Genomic DNA, 20131 nt, shown 5'->3' on the forward strand with positions numbered 1-20131 from the left:
TTGCGTCAGATGAAGATTGAAGAGCTAAGTGCTGCAGAGTCTTGATGCCCAGGTGTCGCGGGCGGGGAGGAGGGTGCCGGCACTGCGCTCACCCCTCTGCTCGGGTCCGGCTGCTGCTGCTCAGTGGTGGCTCGAGCGGTGGACCGGATCCCGGGGGTTCTCGAGCGGCACTCCTCGCCCGTGAGTGAAAGGGGGTTGTTGGGTGTGGGGATTGTTTATTGTCCGTGACGCCACCCACGGTTGTGGTGATTTGTAGCACCACCGCTGCTCAATATGGGGATCCCGGGAGTGGTGATGTGGAGCAGCCAGGTGTAGTGTTGCCCCTCCGTGGGTAGGGGTTGGTGATCCCGGGGCCCAGTGATGGTGTGGAAGGGTGCAGGGCCTGGTGGGCGCAGGGACGCGGGGGCAGTGCTGTGCCTTGCGGCACTGTGGTACTCACTCAGCCTGAGACACTGACACAGTTCTTAGTAAAATACTCGGCTGGATGGACGGGTACCCTCAGACGGCTGCGGTTGTTGTTTCTCCCCTGACCCAGTTTGGTGGTGTAAGTCCTTTCTTCTACTTCCGTGCACCCTTCTCCTGCACTCCGGCTTCCAGCTGGCTCCCCGACTCCGTACCGGGGGGCCACTGCCCAGCCCCGGCTACCTGCGGTTCCACCAGCTGTCTCCCCAGCTCCCTGCAGACGGCACCTAGCGTCTGCCGGACTCTCTCTACGAGGCCCTAGGCTCCAACCTAGGCCCCTGGCTATGTCTGCCTCTCTGCAGACCTTCACTCTTCCTCTCCTAGGACTAGACTCGGCTTGTTTCCTGTCTCAGGTCAGCTCACTCCAGGGTGGACGTCCCCATTTCCTCACTCCGCCCACCTGGTGTGTCAGCCCGAGGCAGAAAGCAGGTCACTTTGGGGATGTCTGCTGTGAACTGCTGGGGGTGGGGGTGTGTGTGTTGTTACCTGTGTCCCCTGGCTTGTCCAGGGCGACACACAGGCATTTAGTAACCGCATTGGACATTAGGCCAAGATTAAAGACCAAAATAAGTGGTTTCCATTCATTTAACCCACTAGATGCTACAGTCAGTAGTCACCATGATATTTAAGGGGTTAGTCAGACAGATTTTAGGTAGTTTTATTTGTCTGCGAAACAATACTCGCTATACAATTACAGAAGCCTGTTAAAGCACTAATATATTATAGACTACCACAAAATTGCAGGATATACCGTAGCTAAAAGGAGTTGTCCGGGCTTGTGACAAAAGTCTGCAGTCACTCCATGTGACTACGGACAGCTAAATTGTGACAGCGCTGTCTTTCATCTATGATCTCGCAAAGCACCACTTATTTTTCAACTTGGAGTGGTGCTTTAAATGTAACCCGCTGTCATATACCTACCTTCTGGTGGTTTCACCTTTTACCAACACCGCTCCGGTCCCGCGGCACCATCTTTTGCCATAACTCAGAAGCTAGGTCACAAGCACTCAATGCACCTCTAGGAGAGCCATAAAGAGGCTCTCCTAGAGATGCATTGAAGAGTGACCACCCACATGCTCCATGAAACACCGGAATACGCTGGCAAGTCACAAATCGCTGAGACTGACCGAAGCGGCAGAGATAGAAGGAGAGTATGTGACAAGGGTCAGGGGACTTAGATTTAAAGCACCACTGCAGTGGTGCAATAAATGCTGGAGTGGTTGCCTTAATTCACTTCTGTTAATTAAAGCCAAATGTGTTTAGGTGACATGTGACTGCAAGTATGCAAATCACCAGCACCAGGAATACCATGGAATCCTGACAATATGCGCACCCCACACTATCACAATTCGGCAGTATGCAGTCATATATAGTGACTGCTGACTTTTGTCCTCAGCCTGAAAACTTCTTGAAGTGTTTTACAGAAAATGTACTAAAACGCATATACGGTACATTTTAATAAATTTGGCATGTTTTAATCTTATCTGTTGCAAGAAGACATAGATTTTGGCCAACATCTGTGCCATTTTTAGGCTTTCACCTTTTGCACCAAAATTGAACCGTTTTTTCAAATTTGGTGATTAATGTGAAAAGTTTCAATTATTGGCACATATTCTCGTTCCAGTCATTTATTTTATATTTTTGGGGATAGGTTATGAGAAAAACTGATCAGTGAATGGCAAATTTAGATTATCTCTGGATGCTTCTAGGGAAAAATACTTATATATTATGTTATGCAAGGAAGCACGGAAATGAGCTGGAAAACCAAAAGCATGTGGAGATAAAGTTTAGCCCCTTGGCAGGCTATGAATGTTACATTGTAAATCTGAACAGCAAAATTCTGTGATAAATCTATGGATACATACATGTTACATTTTTGTTATTTTTTTTACCTTAAACTGAACGTACTTCAATAGGCCAAAGTTCTCTGCATATTTCCTGTAATACTCCAACATCTTGGAGTTGTGAAGAAAGTTTGGGAAGCTTTCTGGGAAGGGAAAGTCACTATAACACATCATTTCTTTACTAGTGTTAGTGACAACAGATTGATAGATGCTGGCCCTGCCATTCTCCACTTCCGGCTGAAAATAAATATGAAAGAATACATAATTAGCTGCAAAATATTTATTTATTACTCCCACTTATGTAACAAATTTAACTCATGGCAGTTTATCCTCCTAGACACTGTAATCACTAGATACTTTGGCATTTAAGCAGCTAAACAAAGGAGGCCCGTCGGTTAGAGGGAATCTATCAGCAGGTTTTTGCTACCTCATCTGAGAGCAGCATAATGTAGCAAAGAGAATCTGAATGCAACAGTGTATAACTTAGATTACTGGCTACAGTTGTTCTGATACAATCTGATTTTTTAGCTTTGATCATGCAGCTGAGCCCAGGGAGCTGCCCCTGCCCACACCAGGCTCTCTATCGAGATTGTACATTGACAGTGAGGTGTCAATCACAGGTGGAAGTGTGCCAGACTGCCTTACACATGCTAGCTAGACCTAGGAATGATAATCACCAAGTTCCATTTTCGTGATGAACAATGCTTTTTCCAGCATGAAGCAACATTTCACAAGGCAAAAGTGATAACTAAGGCGCTTGGGAAGAAAACATTGACATCTTGGTTACATGACCAGGAAGGTCCCCAAACGTCAATCCCATTGGGAACCTTCAATCCTCAAAAACGAGTGGACAAGAAAAAACAAATTGTCTTGAGCTCCAAGACTGATAAGACAAGAATGTCTAATGTCATTAGTCAGAATTTTGCTTAGAATTAGCCATGTAGCAGATCTGAGAGAGCTGTCCCACTCACACCAGACTCTCTATAGAGATTGACACTTCACTGTCAATGTACAATCAGAGGAGGGGGCATGCCAAACAAACTACCACGTGTTTGACATTGTAGTCTGAGCAATGATAAGTCTTGCTGTCTCCTGCTGCTTAAACAAACATAGCAAATAAACAACAGATTAGATCTTGACAAGACAGGCAGCCCTGAATTTTGTGTTAATCCTTGCAGCATGCTGTCTTCAGCTTACATATCAAAAACCTGCTGACAGAGTCCCTTATAGGCCAGAGTTACACTTGCGAGTGCCTCGCGTGTAACTCGCGTGAGTCTCTCATTGAGTCTTCCGGCACGGACTCGCACTCTCTTGACATGAGCGGGTCGGTTGCATCTATGTCTATGCAGCTGAGATGCTCCTGTCCTGTGAGTGTGAGTTTATGTCGGGTGATTCAATGAGAGACTTGCGCGAGTTACACGCAAGGCACTCGCAAGTGTGACTCTGGCCTAAGAATGTCAATACATAAAATACAAGCTATACAGAATGCTTTCCCACAAACCTATATACCAATTCGTTCACCTACTCCCAGCCTGCTAACATGCATGCTAATCATATATTACTGTATATAGCATTTCTAAAGTGACAGAATCCCATTAAGTACCATCATTATCATGTATTTTAGAAATCTCAATAAACTTCACAGTGAATACCGGTATGGGTACGTGCACTTAACTTTACCCTTATAGATTAATTAAGACCATCCCAATAAATATAAAATACTTCCCATTAAATTAGCAACTGATTCATGTACGCAATAACTACTACGCAGTTTTCTTACTGGGCATCCTAATAACCCTGTGAGTTATACATTATTATTATAATGACGCAGGTAGTGATTTATATACAAACACATGCATAATGGCTTATATCTTGTAACCATTTATTAAGGAACGGACACAGCGTCCTTGTGGGTTAGTGAACCTTGCCACTCCCATAAGACTTGTATAGAACTAGTTAGGTTCTCAGCAGTATTGTTAAGTCTCATTAATTATTTTTGGAAACACTCCCACAAGGTAAAATAACCATATAATAAGATGTGGAGGTTTCAGATTCCCTATAGCTGCAGAAAACATTTGTTGTTATTTTTTTTTAACAAGTTATTTTTGCGCTGATTGTTCACCATATAAAATAATTTACTACAGATTAGAACATTATTATGAAACTGAACTTACTGTGAACCTCCAGAGCCCACCGATGTCATCACTCCTTTCATAACATGTTGGCTCCAGGCCCTCATCCAGGCAGCATTTAGTAGCTGTCAGTCCACTATTCCCTGCTCCAATCACTGCCACTTTCATGTTGATTTATATCTAGGAAATATGAGTATACGATGAAATATTTACTCTTCACATCTATGTGAAGTTATATACAGTGTTGCTGGAAAGTTTGCGAACCCTTCAGAAAGTTCCATATTTTTGCTTAAATTTGATGTAAAACTACATCAGCTCTGTCTATCCCTTCACTGGCTTCCGATTGCCCAACGAGTCCAGTTCAAAACCCTAACCATGACCTACAAAGCCACCTGCAACCGGTCTCCTACCTACTGTACATCTGTGACCTAGTCTCCCGGTACCTACCTGCACGTAACCTCAGATCCTCACAAGATCTCCCTGTTATCTCCTCTTCCCACAGTCACATCCAATATTCCTCCTATGCCTCCCCCATACTCTGGAATGCTCTGCCACAACATGTCAGACTCTTGCCTACCTTTAAAAGCTTCAGAAGGAACCTGAAGACCCACCTCTTCCGACTGCCTACAATCTGCAGTAACCTTCAGTCCACTATAGCACCGCAGGACCATCTCTACCCTCACTTACTGTATCTGTGTCGCCCAGGGAAGGGGGTACTCAGTCCCGGGCAGTACTTATAATTGGGAATGTCACTTTGGTGGCTGGTGCCCAGTTCTGTGCCCTGGGCCCCTATTGTAAGGAGGTATATTTACAGGGGCGATAAGAGTTAATGTCATGTGACGCCACCTGCGGGTTGCAGTTAAGGATGGAGAACCGCCGCTGCTAAATGTGGGTACTCCCAGAGCTGGTGGTGATTGCAGCAATGGTGTTAGGCCCTCCACAGGTAAGGCTGTGCCTAGGAGATGTAACAGGGGTAATAACGGAGACAACACCAGGTTGTCTTTAAAAGTCTCTACTCACTTTGACTTAGGCGTTGCTGCTTCCGGTCCCAGGAGTATCAGTGCCAATGTAGTGGCTCAGGTTGCTCTGTCCCCGGCACTCTCTGTTTGTTGGGTCCCCGTAGCGTGGAGCATTTGGGGCCCGACTGTCTTTTTTGGGGTACAGTCTGCTTCTCCGTACGGTGGGCAATGCAGACCCTGTGGTGAGGTAAGTGTCCAAACCCCAATCCTAGTTTACTGCTGATGCCCCAGGATTATTTGGTTCGGTGAATTCCATGGAGGTGTCCTCACCAGGCAGATATTTACCAAGCTGTGTAAAACTGGTGCCTGATCTAGGGCCCTGTGCCCCGTTTGTGCTCTGGTCCCAGCGGTATCTCCGGTACCCAACCTGGCGACTTCTCTCCTGTGCCCCCGGGGTCACTGTTGCACAGACCCAGCTCAGGCACGTCCACACACCTCTTCTGTGTGCCACACTCTCTGCTGACTCACTGCTGACCCCTCCCACCAGGCTGGCTAATCCCAGGGACTCGTTCCCATGGTGACCATCCCCTTCCATGGTTAACCCTCTATGCCCGGTGTGGAGTGGAGAACTAGGATTTTGGTTGTGCTTTGGTGGTATCGGCACTGATACTCCAGGTCCCAGGGGGCAGGTCCTGCATCCCCAAGAGGATGCAGTTCCCTGTAGTGCCCTGAGTGCCTTGTTTTGATTATGATTATTGTACTTGTCCCTATTATGTTTACCCCTTTTCACATGTAAAGCACCATGGAATAAATGACACTATAATAATAAATAATAATTTTAATTTCTAAAAATAAAGAACCAAATCAAACTAATGAGTCAAAAATATTACACTTTGTCATTTTCCCATTAAGGAAAATGATCAAATATCACATATCTATGATTGAATATTTCCTTTCAGTATCTGGAGTGACCTCTTGTGCAGCAAAAACTGAACCTAAATGTTTACGGTAATTGTTTGGGTAGACCATACATCGGTTTTGAAGGGTTTTAGCCCCTTCCTCCCTAAAAAACATCTCCAACTCTGTTTGTCTCTTGAATTATAAGTCCTTCCACAACATTTCTATTGGACTAATGTCATGATTTTGATTTGGCCATTGCAAAACTTTTAATTTTAGTCGTTACCAATCCATTCTTTTGTACAACAACCTGTGCTCTCTGAGTCGTGGTTTCGCTGTATGACATACATTCTCTTGATATTCCACTCATTCACAAATGTCAATGCCATTTATCTTTAGGACTTCATCAAATATAGAACTCATTGTTCCATCAATTGTAACAAGTCGTTCTGGCCCAGAGGCTGCAAAAAAAAGCCAAAACCATGATATTACCACCACCATGTTTCTCAAATGGTATGATGCAGTGTTTTCTTTTCTCTAAACATAACACTTCTCATTTTTCAAAGAAAAAATATAGTTCTAATAGCCTTCTGGTTTCCACAGTTGATCTTTAGTAAACTGTGGGCCTGACAGTGATGTTATTTTTGGTGAGCAGTTGCCTTCTCCTTGCAATCCTGTCATGCGCATCATTGTTTAGTGTCCTCCTGATGGTAGAGTCATGAACTTTAACATTTTTAAAAGTGAGAGAGGCCATTAGTACTTAAAGTTGTCCTTGGGTTCTTTTGTGGCCTTGAGAACTATAAAGGTGGTTTTACCCACTTTAACATCGCAAATGACATTGCTGTAACGTCACCGGTTTTGTGACGTTATAGCGACCTCCCCAGCGACATTGCAGTGTGTGAAACACATCAGCGACCTGGCCCCTGCTGTGAAGTTGCTGATCGCTACAAATCGTTCAGGACCATTCTTTGGTCCTTTGTTTCCCGCTGTGCAGCATGATCGCTAGAAAGTCTCAGTGTGTAAAGGGGTCTTTACAGCGACTTCCCTTTCAAAAAGCTGCTTTACAACGTCCCCAATGACTAGCTAGGTCGTTCTGCAGGTCCGGATCGCTGTTGCGTCGTTGGCCAGGTCTGCCTGTTTGACAGCTCACCAGAGACTTTGTAGCGATCCCGGCCAGGTTGGGATCGCTGGTGGGATCGCTAGAAAGTCTCAGTGTCTAAAAGGGGCCTTTATACACCTTGCTCTTGAAGTGATCTGTGTTGGTCGACCACTAATGGTCTTAAATTTCCCCTATGTGTAAACAATCTGTCTGACTGTGGATTGTTGGAGCACAAACTCTTTAAAGATGGTTTTGTAACCTTTTGCAACCTTATTAGCACCAACATCTCTTTTACCTTCTCAAAGGAGATTTATGAAGACCTCAGGAGATCTTGGCACAAATGAACATGTGTTTTGAAGATTAGACTTTCAAAGATCCCCGGTTTTTTTTAACTATTTCTGGATCGCCTATAAACTTTAAAGGGAACCAAACATCAGAATTTTGGTATATAAGGTAAAACCAGTGCAGTACTGGCACTATCAGGCTCAGGCTGTACATACCATTAGTGGGCAGTTCGGATGTTTATGCTGTGAAATCCAAGTTTATGAAGTTTGAAAATTCATCATCTTTTTAATTGACGTGTGCACCTCTCTAGATAATATCCGGGCGGGTTATGCACATGACGCTGGAGATAAGCGCTATGTGCAGGCGCCAACTCCGACACCATGTTTCTGAATAGAAAAATTTACATAAAGCCAGAGAGAGGGAGGAACAGGCAGCGGGGTGGGTGTTGGGGGGGGCTGGAATCATGTGCATAACCTGCCCGGATATTATCTGGAGAGGTGCACACGTCAATCAACAAGATGATGAATTTTCAAACTTCATAAACTTGGATTTCACAGCATAAACATCCGAGCTGCCCACTTATGGTATGTACAGCCTGTGCCTGATAGTGCCAGTACTGCACTGGTTTTACCTTATAGACGAAAATCCTGATGTTTGGTTCCCTTTAAACATCCAAATGGTTCACACTTTACCTTGCACTGACATTCTATAATGTAAATACAGAATAAGCAGCTTCAAGGAGCTATAGCAGCTGTGGGGATTGGGAAACTGCTTTGAGACACAGCCATATACCCCATACAGAAAGCAGACATGATTTACCATGCTTCCCTATCTGATTGCTGTTTAAACAAGTGTTATATATAGAAATTTGGAAGCACTGACAGTGCTTTCTTTTTCGGACCCAGAAGCCATGTGATTACTGGGTTTTGGAAGGTAGCCAGTCCACTCTTCTAAAACAGTCAGGGAACCAAATATATCCTGTAACTGGGGCTAAAATACTATCCCCAGTAACAGGAGAAATCAGCAATATAATAATGTATTAATATGTTCAAATGTCATCCAAAACAAAATTGTTGTTTGTAACCTCATCCCAATCAACAACAATAAAGTCCAATAGATTAAAAAAAACTTTACAGAAAAAGGGAATACAATTTCAATTTTCTTTTTGTAATTGTAAAAGAAAATTTAACATGTGAAAAATAGTTTTGAATTTCATATTTTTATGCACATTGTCCTCAAGATCAGTCCTTCCCAAAAAAGGAAAATGAAAAGTATATAAAAATGAAGCTCCATAAACCACGAAAAATAGAAGCAAATATTATTTCAATATCTGAATGGAAACATTTTTTTAGACCTGTTAAAATCACATGTAAAATAAAACCCAAAAATGTGCCTGGTCCGCAAGGAGGAAAATGGTCTTGAACTGGTTAAATAAAATAGATTCCCTGATTACATTTGATTGTCATCCCATTGATTGGAAAAAAACACAAAAACAGAAAATAATTTTACCTTCATATTATCTGCTAATCCTAATCCACCCCGAGCCTGTTTTCACCTTCATGACCAGGGCAATTTTTTTTTAATTCTGACCAGTGTCACTTTTCTGATGTAATAACTCTAGAACGCTTCAGCGCATCTCGGTGATTCTGAGTTTGTTTTTTCATGACATATTGGACTTCATGATAGTGGTACATTTAGGACAATATTTTTAGTGAACATTTGTGAAAATATTGGAAATTTGGCAAAAATTTTAAAAATGTTGCAATTTTCAAACATTGAATTTTTATGCTCTTAAACCAGAGTTATGTCACACAAAATAGTTAATAAATACAATTTCCCACATTTCTACTTTACATTAGTGCAATTTTTGAAATATATTTTTTTGTTAAGAAGTTAAAAGGGTTCAAATTTTATCAGCAATTTCTCATTTTTCCAACAAAACTTACAAAACAATTTTTTAGAGACAATTTTAGTGACTTTGAAAGGCCTTTGTGACAAACAATACCCCAAAATGACACCATTTTAAAAACTGAACCCCTCAAAGTGCTTTAAACCACATCCAAGAAGTTTACTAACTCTTAAGGTGCTTCCCAGGAACTAAAGCAATGTGGAAGGAAAAAATTATTTATTTTCTTTTTTCCCACAACAATATTACCTTAACCCCTAACTTTCACAAGGGTAACAGAAGAAAATACACCATACAATTTGTGGTGCAATTTCTGCTGAGTACGACAATATTTCGTGGAAATCAACTGTTTGGGTGCACGGCAGGGCTCGGAAGGGAAGGAGCGCCATTTGAGTTTTTAAACATAAAATTGTCTAGAATAGATAGCGGATAATGGAGAGCCCATAATGTGCCTAAACAGTGAAGCTGTTATATATTTACAGTTTGTTTCCATATGGGTTCCTTCATGATTTTGCTGCCCTCAGTCTGAATCTACAATGTGGACATTTCAATAAAAACAATGAAAATCATTGCATGAATACGTGTGTCCTAACTTTTGACATGTACTGTATACTTGGATTATAATTTGGAAATTAAAGTTTTTTGCCATTTAATCTGAGAGTAGCATTATAGAATTTTTTAGTTGTTTCTTGTTGTTTTTTTAGCTTTTTTTAATTTATTTTAGAAACATGATGCAAAATGTTGTTCGAACCCGGTTTCAAATTTACTTTCTAGAAAACTTAAAATTAGGACTATGAACAGTTTTTCATGTGATTTGACTCCACTAAAGTACCTTAAAAGAAAACAACTTTCCCCACCAGTGACGCCATTCCCCTATTTCCAGTATAGTGCATGCCTGGACTCAGCCTGAATCTTCTATCTCCACGAGAACTGCGTACTCACCTCTGATGTTCATGAACCTTCTGTCCAATCTTAACCACAAACTGTACAAAACCCCAGAATTCTGTAATTTATATTTTATTCATGCTGGAATATAAAAAAAAATGTTTAAAAGAACTGAGAGTCCTCAATAGTTGATACCTTTTATTGGCTAACTGAAAAGATGGTAATATATAGCAAGCTTTCGAGTCTACTCAGGTCTCTTCATCAGGCTCAGTATAACACAAAATCTGAAGAGTCACATACACATACACAACAGGACATAGAATGGAGCATAAATAAGACTAGTTATGTGAAGCAGAACTATCACTATGGCAAGGGGACAAACTGTTGTGACAGTAAATATTGCAGGAATTCATAGATAAGGAGTGTGAAAATTTTATTGTCCACTGATTGGGGTCTGGTCCAGAGCTGTGATGCCCCCAGATGCTCTGAGGAGCACATTTCTTAATTGATGTAAAAAGACAAGTTTACATCAATTAAGAAATGTGCTCTTCAGAGCATCTGGGGGCACAGCTCTGGACCAGACCCCAATCAGAGGACAATAAAACTTTCACACTCCTTATCTATGAACTGCAGAAATATTTATGGCTACAACAGTTTGTCCCCTTGCCATAGTGATAGTTCTGCTTCACATAACTTGTCTTATTTATGCTCCATTCTATGTCCTGTTGTGTATAAATATGTGATTCTTCAGATTTTGTGTTATACTGAGCCTGATGAAGAGACCTGAGTAGACTCGAAAGCTTGCTATATATTACCATCTTTTCAGTTAGCCATTAAAAGGTATCAACCACTGAGGACTAAAGTTCTTTTAAACTAATTTTTTTTATCTCTACTGTTACTCTAACACGGTACAAAGATATATTTTACCTGCTGGAATCATGTTGTAGCAAACACCTCTCTTTTTCCTTTTTCGCTTCTCAGCTCGGCAACTGCTATTACTCTAGTGATGTAACTGAGCCAAGACCGTAACAAGTACCAATACTATCAATATAATCAAAAATCCTAACCTACCTTTGTGTTAAAGTGGATGTCCAGGCTTGGGACAAAGGTCTGCAGTCACTCTATGTAATGGCACACTGCGGTCGGTGCGGTTGCTGTTACGATTCCCGGTATTCCTCATGTCAGTCGGCAGTCACGTGTCTTCCTGTATGTAGTTTGCACACTTGCAGTCACAAACTCAATAGACTCTTTTGCTTTCTCTCAATAGAAGTGAATTGATAGAAGCTGGGTGACCCTAGTCAACATATGACTGCTCTCTTTTCTTTAAACCTGGACAACTCCTTTAATATTACAACTACTGCTCGCAGATAATTAACTAAACCTAGTTAGCCGCTTATGGTTACAATAACCACATGCAGCACACTAAACTCTGTAAGGCTATGTGCGCACTAGAAAGTGCCTTTTTCTTAAGAAAAAAACGGACCCTCTTAAAGTATCCCGCACCCGCAGTAAAAAAACGCACCAAATCGCAGCGAAATCCGCATGTGGTTTTACCGTGGTTTGCCGCAGGTTTACAGCGGATTTACCGCAGATTTACCACGGATTTTCTGCAGGTTAGTCCCTGCGGATTTTTACCATTATCTATGGCAAAAAACGCAGGTACCTGCAGAAAAGAAGTGACATGCTCATTAATTTCGCAGTGGAAAATCTGCGGCTAAATCCGTGGGTAGAAAAAAACGCAGTGTGCGCACAGCATTTTTTAAAACCCATAGGATTTGCTGGGGAATGACTGCAGCACTGATAGGCCTCTTTCACACGTACGTGCCTCCAGTACGTGTTTGGCACTTTTCTCATGTACCGGAGACACGTACACACGTAGACCTATGTATTCCTATGGTTTTGGACATACGTAAGTATTTGCACACGGAACGTGTGTCCGTTCCGTACTTACGTGTGTCCTTGTGTTTCTCATGTCGACATGTCCGTATTCTCTACGGCATCACGGGTGTCACAAGGAACGCAAATGTGTCACACGTAATACAAACGGACCACACGGATGTGTTCCGTGTGACACGCACCGGACAGAGAGTAGACATGTGTCTGTGAGAAAAAAAACAAAACTTTACTAACCTTCTCCAGCCCTCCTGTCTCTGCCGCTGCTGTCACTTGCTGCCGTTCATTATGCTAATTGAATATTCACTTCACTGCGGCCGGAAGCAGCAGCAGCGGGGAGTCTGCAGGACCGGAGACCGAAGATCAGCACCACAGACAGCGACGCCAGGCACAGGTGAGTAGAAAGTTCCTGTTCTCCATGTGTTATCACGGATAACACACAGAGAACTCACATAGCCCATAAACACGGCTCATGGAGGGCAAAATGCACCTCTGACACGTCCGTGAAAAACGTGCGTGGTTTTTCATGAACGTGTGAAAGAGGCCTTAGACACATTTTCTTCAGCAAATCTGAAGCAAATCCGCGGTAAAATCCGCGGTATATCCGCAGTGTGCATACAGGGCCTTAAGGCTACGTTCCCACAACGAGCTTTTTGTGAGTTTTTGCTGTTGACAAATTTGTACTCCATTTCTGCACTTATTGTTTAAATTAGGTTACTTGTGATTTTTTAACATGTGTTTTTAATCGCTATTTTGACTCTTTTTTGTGTGTCATACTTTAAAGGGGTATTCCCATCTCCAAAATCCTATCCTAATATGTTGTAGCCGTAATAATAAAATTATTATTAGAAAATACCTCCAATTAGAAATGTAGTATAGTTCTTCTGATTCACTCTGTCCCTTATCTCATGTTCAGGGCATTGTAGGACCTTAAAGAGGTATTCCCAGCTTCAATTTCCTATCCCAATATGTAGTAGATGCAATATTAATAATATTAATAAATATCTCCAATTAGAAATGTAGTATAGTTCTTCTGTTTAAAATATTTTTATAGGATATTTTGAACATAAGAGTATATACAATGCAATATAGTACAATACAGTACATTACCATAAATAACAATTAAAAGCTTGCCATAAACTAGTTACTTACTCATATTGTATAGGAATCTGAAACATAAGGGAGGAGAGGAAGGGAAAGAGAAAGGTAGGGAAGGAAATCTTTATTAAGGAAGAGGTAAAGAACATGAAGGAGAGGGAAATCCCTTAAAAAGGGAAAGATGACAAGCATCTAAACATCTACAATTACATTATAATTCAGTTCTTGGATAAGTCGTGCTAAATATTAATGCGTAAAGTAAGTAGCGGAGGATTATGTAAAGTTTTCAATATAACTTGCTAAAGGTAGAGTATAGTATAATATATTCCTTGGAGAAAGGTCAACAGCTCGAAGAGGATAAAAAGTCAGGTTAGTAATACATATCAAGCAATATTTAGCTCACGATGTTTATTACTCTTGCCCAGGTCGAGATTAAACCTCAACTCTGGGGGTGAAAGAGTCCGGCCTTTAGGTGAAACGAACAGTTCCTGAATTAAGGTCCTTAGTCCACCATTAAATGAAGAGGTACTAAAGGATGTTCCAAGAAAAGAGTAGTAGTTCCAAACTATAAAGTTAGTGGTGGAGTATCCATTGTAATCTACAGTAGCCTTATCAATGGAAGATCCAGTAGGGCTGAAATGTTTAGTATTCTTTTAAGTTAAAAACTCCAAAGATCAAGATCCATATTTTCAGACTACAACTGATCAGATATGCACACCAGTGACTATGTAAGGGGAATACATGGAATAGCAGAAACTGCTGTGTGAATACTGACTTGAAAAATCCAATAGCTATATGTAAGAGTGAAAATGTGAAAAAATGGAATCTGCATTACTGCCATGAACATATGAATCAAGAGAAATTTAGCTACTGAATTGATCAATGCAATCGAGCCCCAACACTACGCCAAAGTATTTCTCTACGTTGGGGTCCCTAGGACACACACAAGCTAGGGACCCCAACGTAGAGAAATGCTTTGGTGTAGTGTTGGGGCTCTATTGCATTGATCAATTCAGTAGCTAAATTTCTCTTGATTCATATGTTCATGGCAGTAATGCAGATTCCATTTTTCACATTTTCACTCTTACATATAGCTATTGGATTTTTCAAGTCAGTATTCACACAGCAGTTTCTGCTATTCCATGTATTCCCCTTGCATAGTCATTGGTGTGCATACCTTATCTCCCCATAGTGATGTTTTTTTAGGTTTTTTCACCCAGTTCAGACTTAGAATGGTGTTCCAAACGTTATTCCTTATTATTACAACTGATCAGAGACCATGTAAAAAGAATTCTTAATCAAGTGGAGTAGATATGATGGCCATTCTGATCAATGTTTATGTTATAGCGTTGAAGTAACTGAAATCCTTCCTCTGGTGATGAAACAAAGAAGGACTTGTTGTTTATACATAGCTTATGGTTGCGGACTGTGACCATTTATATTTTATTCCATTGTTGATAAGCATAGTTCTTCATAGTTGTCACTATGTCCCTTACCATATTGTGCAGGGCATTGCAGGACCTTAAGTATCCATGGTTATGACTACTAAAAGCTAACTAACTGTGACTACACTGTGTGCAGAATTATTAGGCAAGTTGTATTTTAGAGGATTTTTTTTATTATTGATCAACAACTATGTTCTCAATCAACCCAAAAGACTTATAAATATCAAAGCTTAATATTTTTGGAAGTTGGAGTGGTTTTTTTTTTAGATTTGGCTATCTTAGGAGGATATCTGTCTGTGCAGGTAACTATAACTCTGCAGAATTATTAGGCAACTTAATTAAAACCAAATATATTCCCATCTCACTTGTTTATTTTCACCAGGTAAACCAATATAACTGCACAAAATTTAGAAATAAACATTTCTGACATGCAAAAACAAAATCCCAAGAATTTAGTGACCAATATAGCTACCTTTCTTTATGATGATACTCAACAGCCTACCATCCATAGATTCTGTCAGTTGCTTGATCTGTTTACGATTGACATTGTGTGCAGCAGCCACCATAGCCTCCCAGACACTGTTCCCAGAGGTATACTGTTTTCCCTCCCTTTAGATCTTACATTTTATGAGGGACCACAGGTTCTCTATGAGGTTCAGATCAGGTGAACAAGGGGGCCATGTCATTATTTTTTCATCTTTTAGACCTTTACTGGCCAGCCACGCTGTGGAGTAGTTGGATGCATGTGATGGAGCATTGTCCTGCATGAAAATCATGTTTTTCTTGAACGATACCGACTTCTTCCTGTACCACTGCTTGAAAAAGTTGTCTTCCAAAAACTGGCAGTAGGTCTGGGAGTTGAGCTTCACTCCATCCTCAACCCGAAAAGGTCCCACAAGTTCACTTTGATAATACCAGCCCATACCAGTACCCCACCTCCACCTTGCTGGTGTCTGAGTCGGAGTGGAGCTCTCTGCCCTTTACTGATCAGCCTCTGGCCCATCCATCTGGTCGATCAAGAGTCACTCTAATTTCATCAGTCCATAAAACCTTTGAAAAATCAGTCTTAAGATATTTCTTGGCCTAGTCTTGATGTTTTATCTTATGTTTCTTGTTCAAAGGTGGTCGTTTTTCAGCCTTCCTTACCTTGTCCTTGTCCCTGAGTATGGCACACCTTGTGCTTTTTGATACTCCAGTAACGTTGCAGCTCTGAAATATGGCCAGACTGATGGCAAATGGCATCTTGGCAGCTTCATGCTTGATTTTCCTCAATTCATGAGCAGTTATTTTGAGCCTTTTTTGCCTAACACGCTTCTTGTGACCCTGTTGGCGATTTGCCATGAAACGCTTGATTGTTCGGTGATCACACTTCAAAAGTTTGGCAATTTCAAGACTGCTGCATCCCTCTGCAAGACATCTCACAATTTTGGACTTTTCAGAGCCCGTCAAATCTCTCTTCTGACCCATTTTGCCAAAGGAAAGGAAGTTGCCTAATAATTAAGCACACCTTATATAGGGTGTTGATGTCATTACACCACACCCCTCCTCATTACAGAGATGCACATCACCTGATTTACTTAATTGGTAGTTTGCTCTCAAGCCTATATAGCTTGGAGAAGGACAACATGTATAAAAATTATCATGTGATCAAAATACTCATTTGACTAATAATTCTGCACACAGTGTAAATGCATGGTCATAACCATGGATACCTAAGGTCCTGCAATGCCCTGCACATAAGGTAAGGAACATAGTGAATCAGAAGAACTATACTACATTTCTAATTGGAGAGATTTATTAATATTATTATTACTACTACATATTGGGATAGGAACTTGAAGCTGGGAATACATACTTCTTTAAGGTCCTGCAATGCACTGAACATGAGGTAAGGGACAGAGTGAATCAGAAGAACTATACTACATTTCTAATTGGATGTGTTTGCTAATAATATTATTATTATTATTACGGCTACTACATATTAGGATAGGATTTTAGAGATGGGAATACATATCAATACAAAACTGTATTGATATGCTTAGGTGCAGATTAAATGCTTTTTTTATGCCTTTCCACCGCGGAAAGGTAGTAAAACTACATGTCTGTTTTTCACCTGCAGATTTTCTGCACCTAATGCACCTATAGGGAAAATCTACATAGAAAACTCAGCGTGTTCGCAAGAGAAATTGACATGCGGCAGATTAGAAACACGCACCGCAGGTCAGATTACAATGAGAATAAAAGAAGCGCAGTGTGCAGAAGAGTTCTATAAATCCCATCCGCTTTGCGGGATCTGTAAGATGCTGCATTTTTTGAAGCATCGAAAATAGTGTCAAAAACTCACCAATATATATCCAACCTATACGCCTGCCTAACTTGGCACAAGTTCAGTGGCACAACTATTGGCATAGTGACTAGTGGCACCTGGTGTTCCAGAAGATGAGCTGCGCATGCTTGTCCAGATGCTAAATGGCTTTGGGTTGCTACTAGTGATGAGTGAACTGTTCGGTGCTCGGCAAGGGTAATGTCTATCAATTGGATTGGAAGACAGGGGTTACAATGCCGCGCTGACGGACAAACTCAGGAGAGTTATCAATATAGCAGGTTTAATTGTTCATAGTTCAACACGTTTCGGAGCCAGCATGCTCCTTCTTCAGGAACTAGCAATAGCAATGTTATTAATGTACCGAAACACCTAGAACTATGAACAACAAAAGCTGCTGATCATATTGATAACTTTCCTGAGTTTGTCCGGCAGCGCTACATTTTAACCCCCTTTTTTCCACTCCATTTGATTGACATTTCACTTCGTGGGGCTGCAGGAGCAGGTTCCTTATGCCAACAAGTGCACTACAGTAATTGTGACTTGCAAAACTTACACAGGTGAGTGATTCCCTGCACCTCCTTATACTGGTTTCACCAGGATAATACGCCAGGTTGCGCCTTTTGTATTTTCAGCTTCATCGTTCGTCGAGCATAATGAGCATTGTGATGCTCGGGTGCTCAGTATTTCTTTACAGAGTATAATGGAAGTCAATGGGAAACTCGAGCATTTTTTCTGGATGATTTTCGTTCCCTATTGTCCTCCATAATACTCTGTAAGCAACTACCAAGCACCCGAGCAGCAAAATGCTCATCATTAGTTGCTACACCGAGCATGTCCACACTATGTTGGAAGCTGTCAACGTTTTTGGCAAATGAAATCTAAGTGATTAGTCGAATTATTATAAATTATTGGCAAGGATGATATAAATAGTTTAATTGCACATTATTACAAATTTCATAAGACTAAAACTCATTCAAATATCCTATGAATTACACAAAATTCTCAAAAAACTATTGAACTAGGAAATAAATGACTAATTTTCAGTCCTAATTGGAAGAATTTATTTGTTCTTTCCATTATACCTTATGGGTGATTTAGGCTGCTTTCACACATCCGGTTTTTGCAGTGCGGTTCAATCTGGCTCAAAAACCTATGCAACGGATGCGGTGGAAAAAACGGATCCGTTGCATATGTTTTTCCATGCGGTCCGTCCGTTTTTGACGGATGCAGCTTGATACTGAGCATGCGCAGTTCAAAAAAACGCATCCGGCGTCCATAGGCTTGCATTGTAAATCACACCGCATCACGCTGGATCCGGCGCAATGCGGTTTTTTCGCCGCACAAAAAAACGTGCCAGGCAACATTCCATCCGGCCGCCGCATGGGCTAAATATGCCGCATCCGGCAAAAAATGGACGCAACGCAAGGCCATGCGGCATAATGCGGTGCTAATGCAAGTCTAAGCGGAAAAAAACGCGACCGGCGGCAAAAAAACTGTTGCGTTTTTTCTGCAAAGCGCCGTTTTGTGCCGCTCAGCAAAAACCGGATGTGTGAAAGCAGCCTTAGTTAGCAAATATGCAAAACCACCATGTTTTTACATGCATTTTTTCTTTGCTGCAGGTTTACGACAGTAGTGAAGTATGTAGTTAAAATCTGCAGAATTTCATCCACTTATCTACCACAGTAATAATATACTATCATCTGCTTTGCAGACTACAGATTGCTGTATTGTGGTCTGTAGCTTAGTGAGGTTAATTAAAAGAAATCAAAATTCCTCTGAACGCCACCAGTATGCCAATATAAGACACTACTACAGTTGGTGATATTCTGCTCCCAGATTTGCACATTTAGAGAGTGAAGACAAGGTCACTTTGCATCTATAATAGGAAAACCAAACCAAATATTGATCCCAGGATACAATAAATCATATTGATACTAACAATATGTACAAATAAGCAGCCAAAGGTCTACAAATAGGCAAAGTGGAAAATTTTAGATTTAGATGCTAAATATATGACAAAGATTTTGTTTTTAAAGTATACACTAAGTATTCCTTTAACAAAACTTATATTCTTACCTATTAATTTGTGACATAACTGTTGTATTGCACTTACTGTGTAGTGCTGCAGCTGTCGTCTTCTGGAGCAGCCAGAAATCCGTGTGGTGGGACTGTGGGGGCATCAGATGTTTTATTCTGCCCCTCCCAAGCAGACAGCAAGCCCACAGAAAGTCCTGTGATCTGTGTGTGATGGAAAGGACAATGGTTTGGAAGAATATTGTTTCCCATAGGGAGCTTGTTTTCCATGAATTAATAGCATCTTGTGAACACTATTAGAGAACACTTTTTGGTTGTTCATATCTACATATTTTATGTTGTTTGTTTTCACAAAGTTTAAAGGGTAGTTATGAGACTAACTTATTAAACAGTGCCGCCTCGTAATAAATCTGGTGTATTTGGAGTTGTCAGTTCCATAGTATTTTTATGACTGCTATAAATCTTGTTCATTTGAAACAATAAAGCCGAATTCACATGACTATTTTTCTCATACAAGTTCTCTCTATTTTTTCTTGTTAACAGTAAGCAAATTGACACATTAAAGGGAACCTGTCACCAGTTTAGGGGCCTATAAGCTGCGGCCATCACCAGTGGGCTCTTATATTGTTAGGGCCAGGTGGACGGGCAGACCCAGGAGGTGGATCCACTGGGCCGAACACCTTACTGAAGGCAAGGGGTCCGGTAGCCGGAGCACTACAGGAAGCAGGACAGTCCATACAAAAGAGTGGAATGTAGAAGTCCCTGGGACCACGGAGTCACTGATGGTAGTCCGGGAGACGGAGCTCAGGTTCGGAGGCCGAGATGTTGTCAGGCAGAGTCCGGAACCGATGGAGCGAGAGGACGGA

The 20131-nt window shown here is 41.3% G+C and overlaps 1 protein-coding gene across 3 annotated transcripts in view; it reads right to left on the reverse strand.

The window, feature by feature from the left end:
• Positions 1-19444, reverse strand: part of LOC142250141 (dimethylaniline monooxygenase [N-oxide-forming] 2-like) — a 62726-nt gene extending 43282 nt beyond the window's left edge. The window contains exons 1-3 of one of the 3 annotated variants that reach the window (XM_075322256.1): positions 19345-19444; positions 4481-4618; positions 2355-2543 (exon numbers count right to left, since the gene is read on the reverse strand). In XM_075322256.1, the coding sequence (XP_075178371.1) occupies positions 2355-2543; positions 4481-4606 (315 nt within the window). In that variant the 5' untranslated portion in view covers positions 4607-4618; positions 19345-19444. Of the gene's footprint in view, positions 1-2354; positions 2544-4480; positions 4619-11540; positions 11720-19307 lie in introns of those variants that run through there. The other 2 variants (XM_075322258.1, XM_075322257.1) reach the window with 2 other exon arrangements.
• Between the last annotated feature and the right edge of the window lie 687 nt (positions 19445-20131).

This window comes from Anomaloglossus baeobatrachus, chromosome 8, assembly GCF_048569485.1.
Source record: "Anomaloglossus baeobatrachus isolate aAnoBae1 chromosome 8, aAnoBae1.hap1, whole genome shotgun sequence".
NCBI lineage: Eukaryota > Metazoa > Chordata > Amphibia > Anura > Aromobatidae > Anomaloglossus > Anomaloglossus baeobatrachus.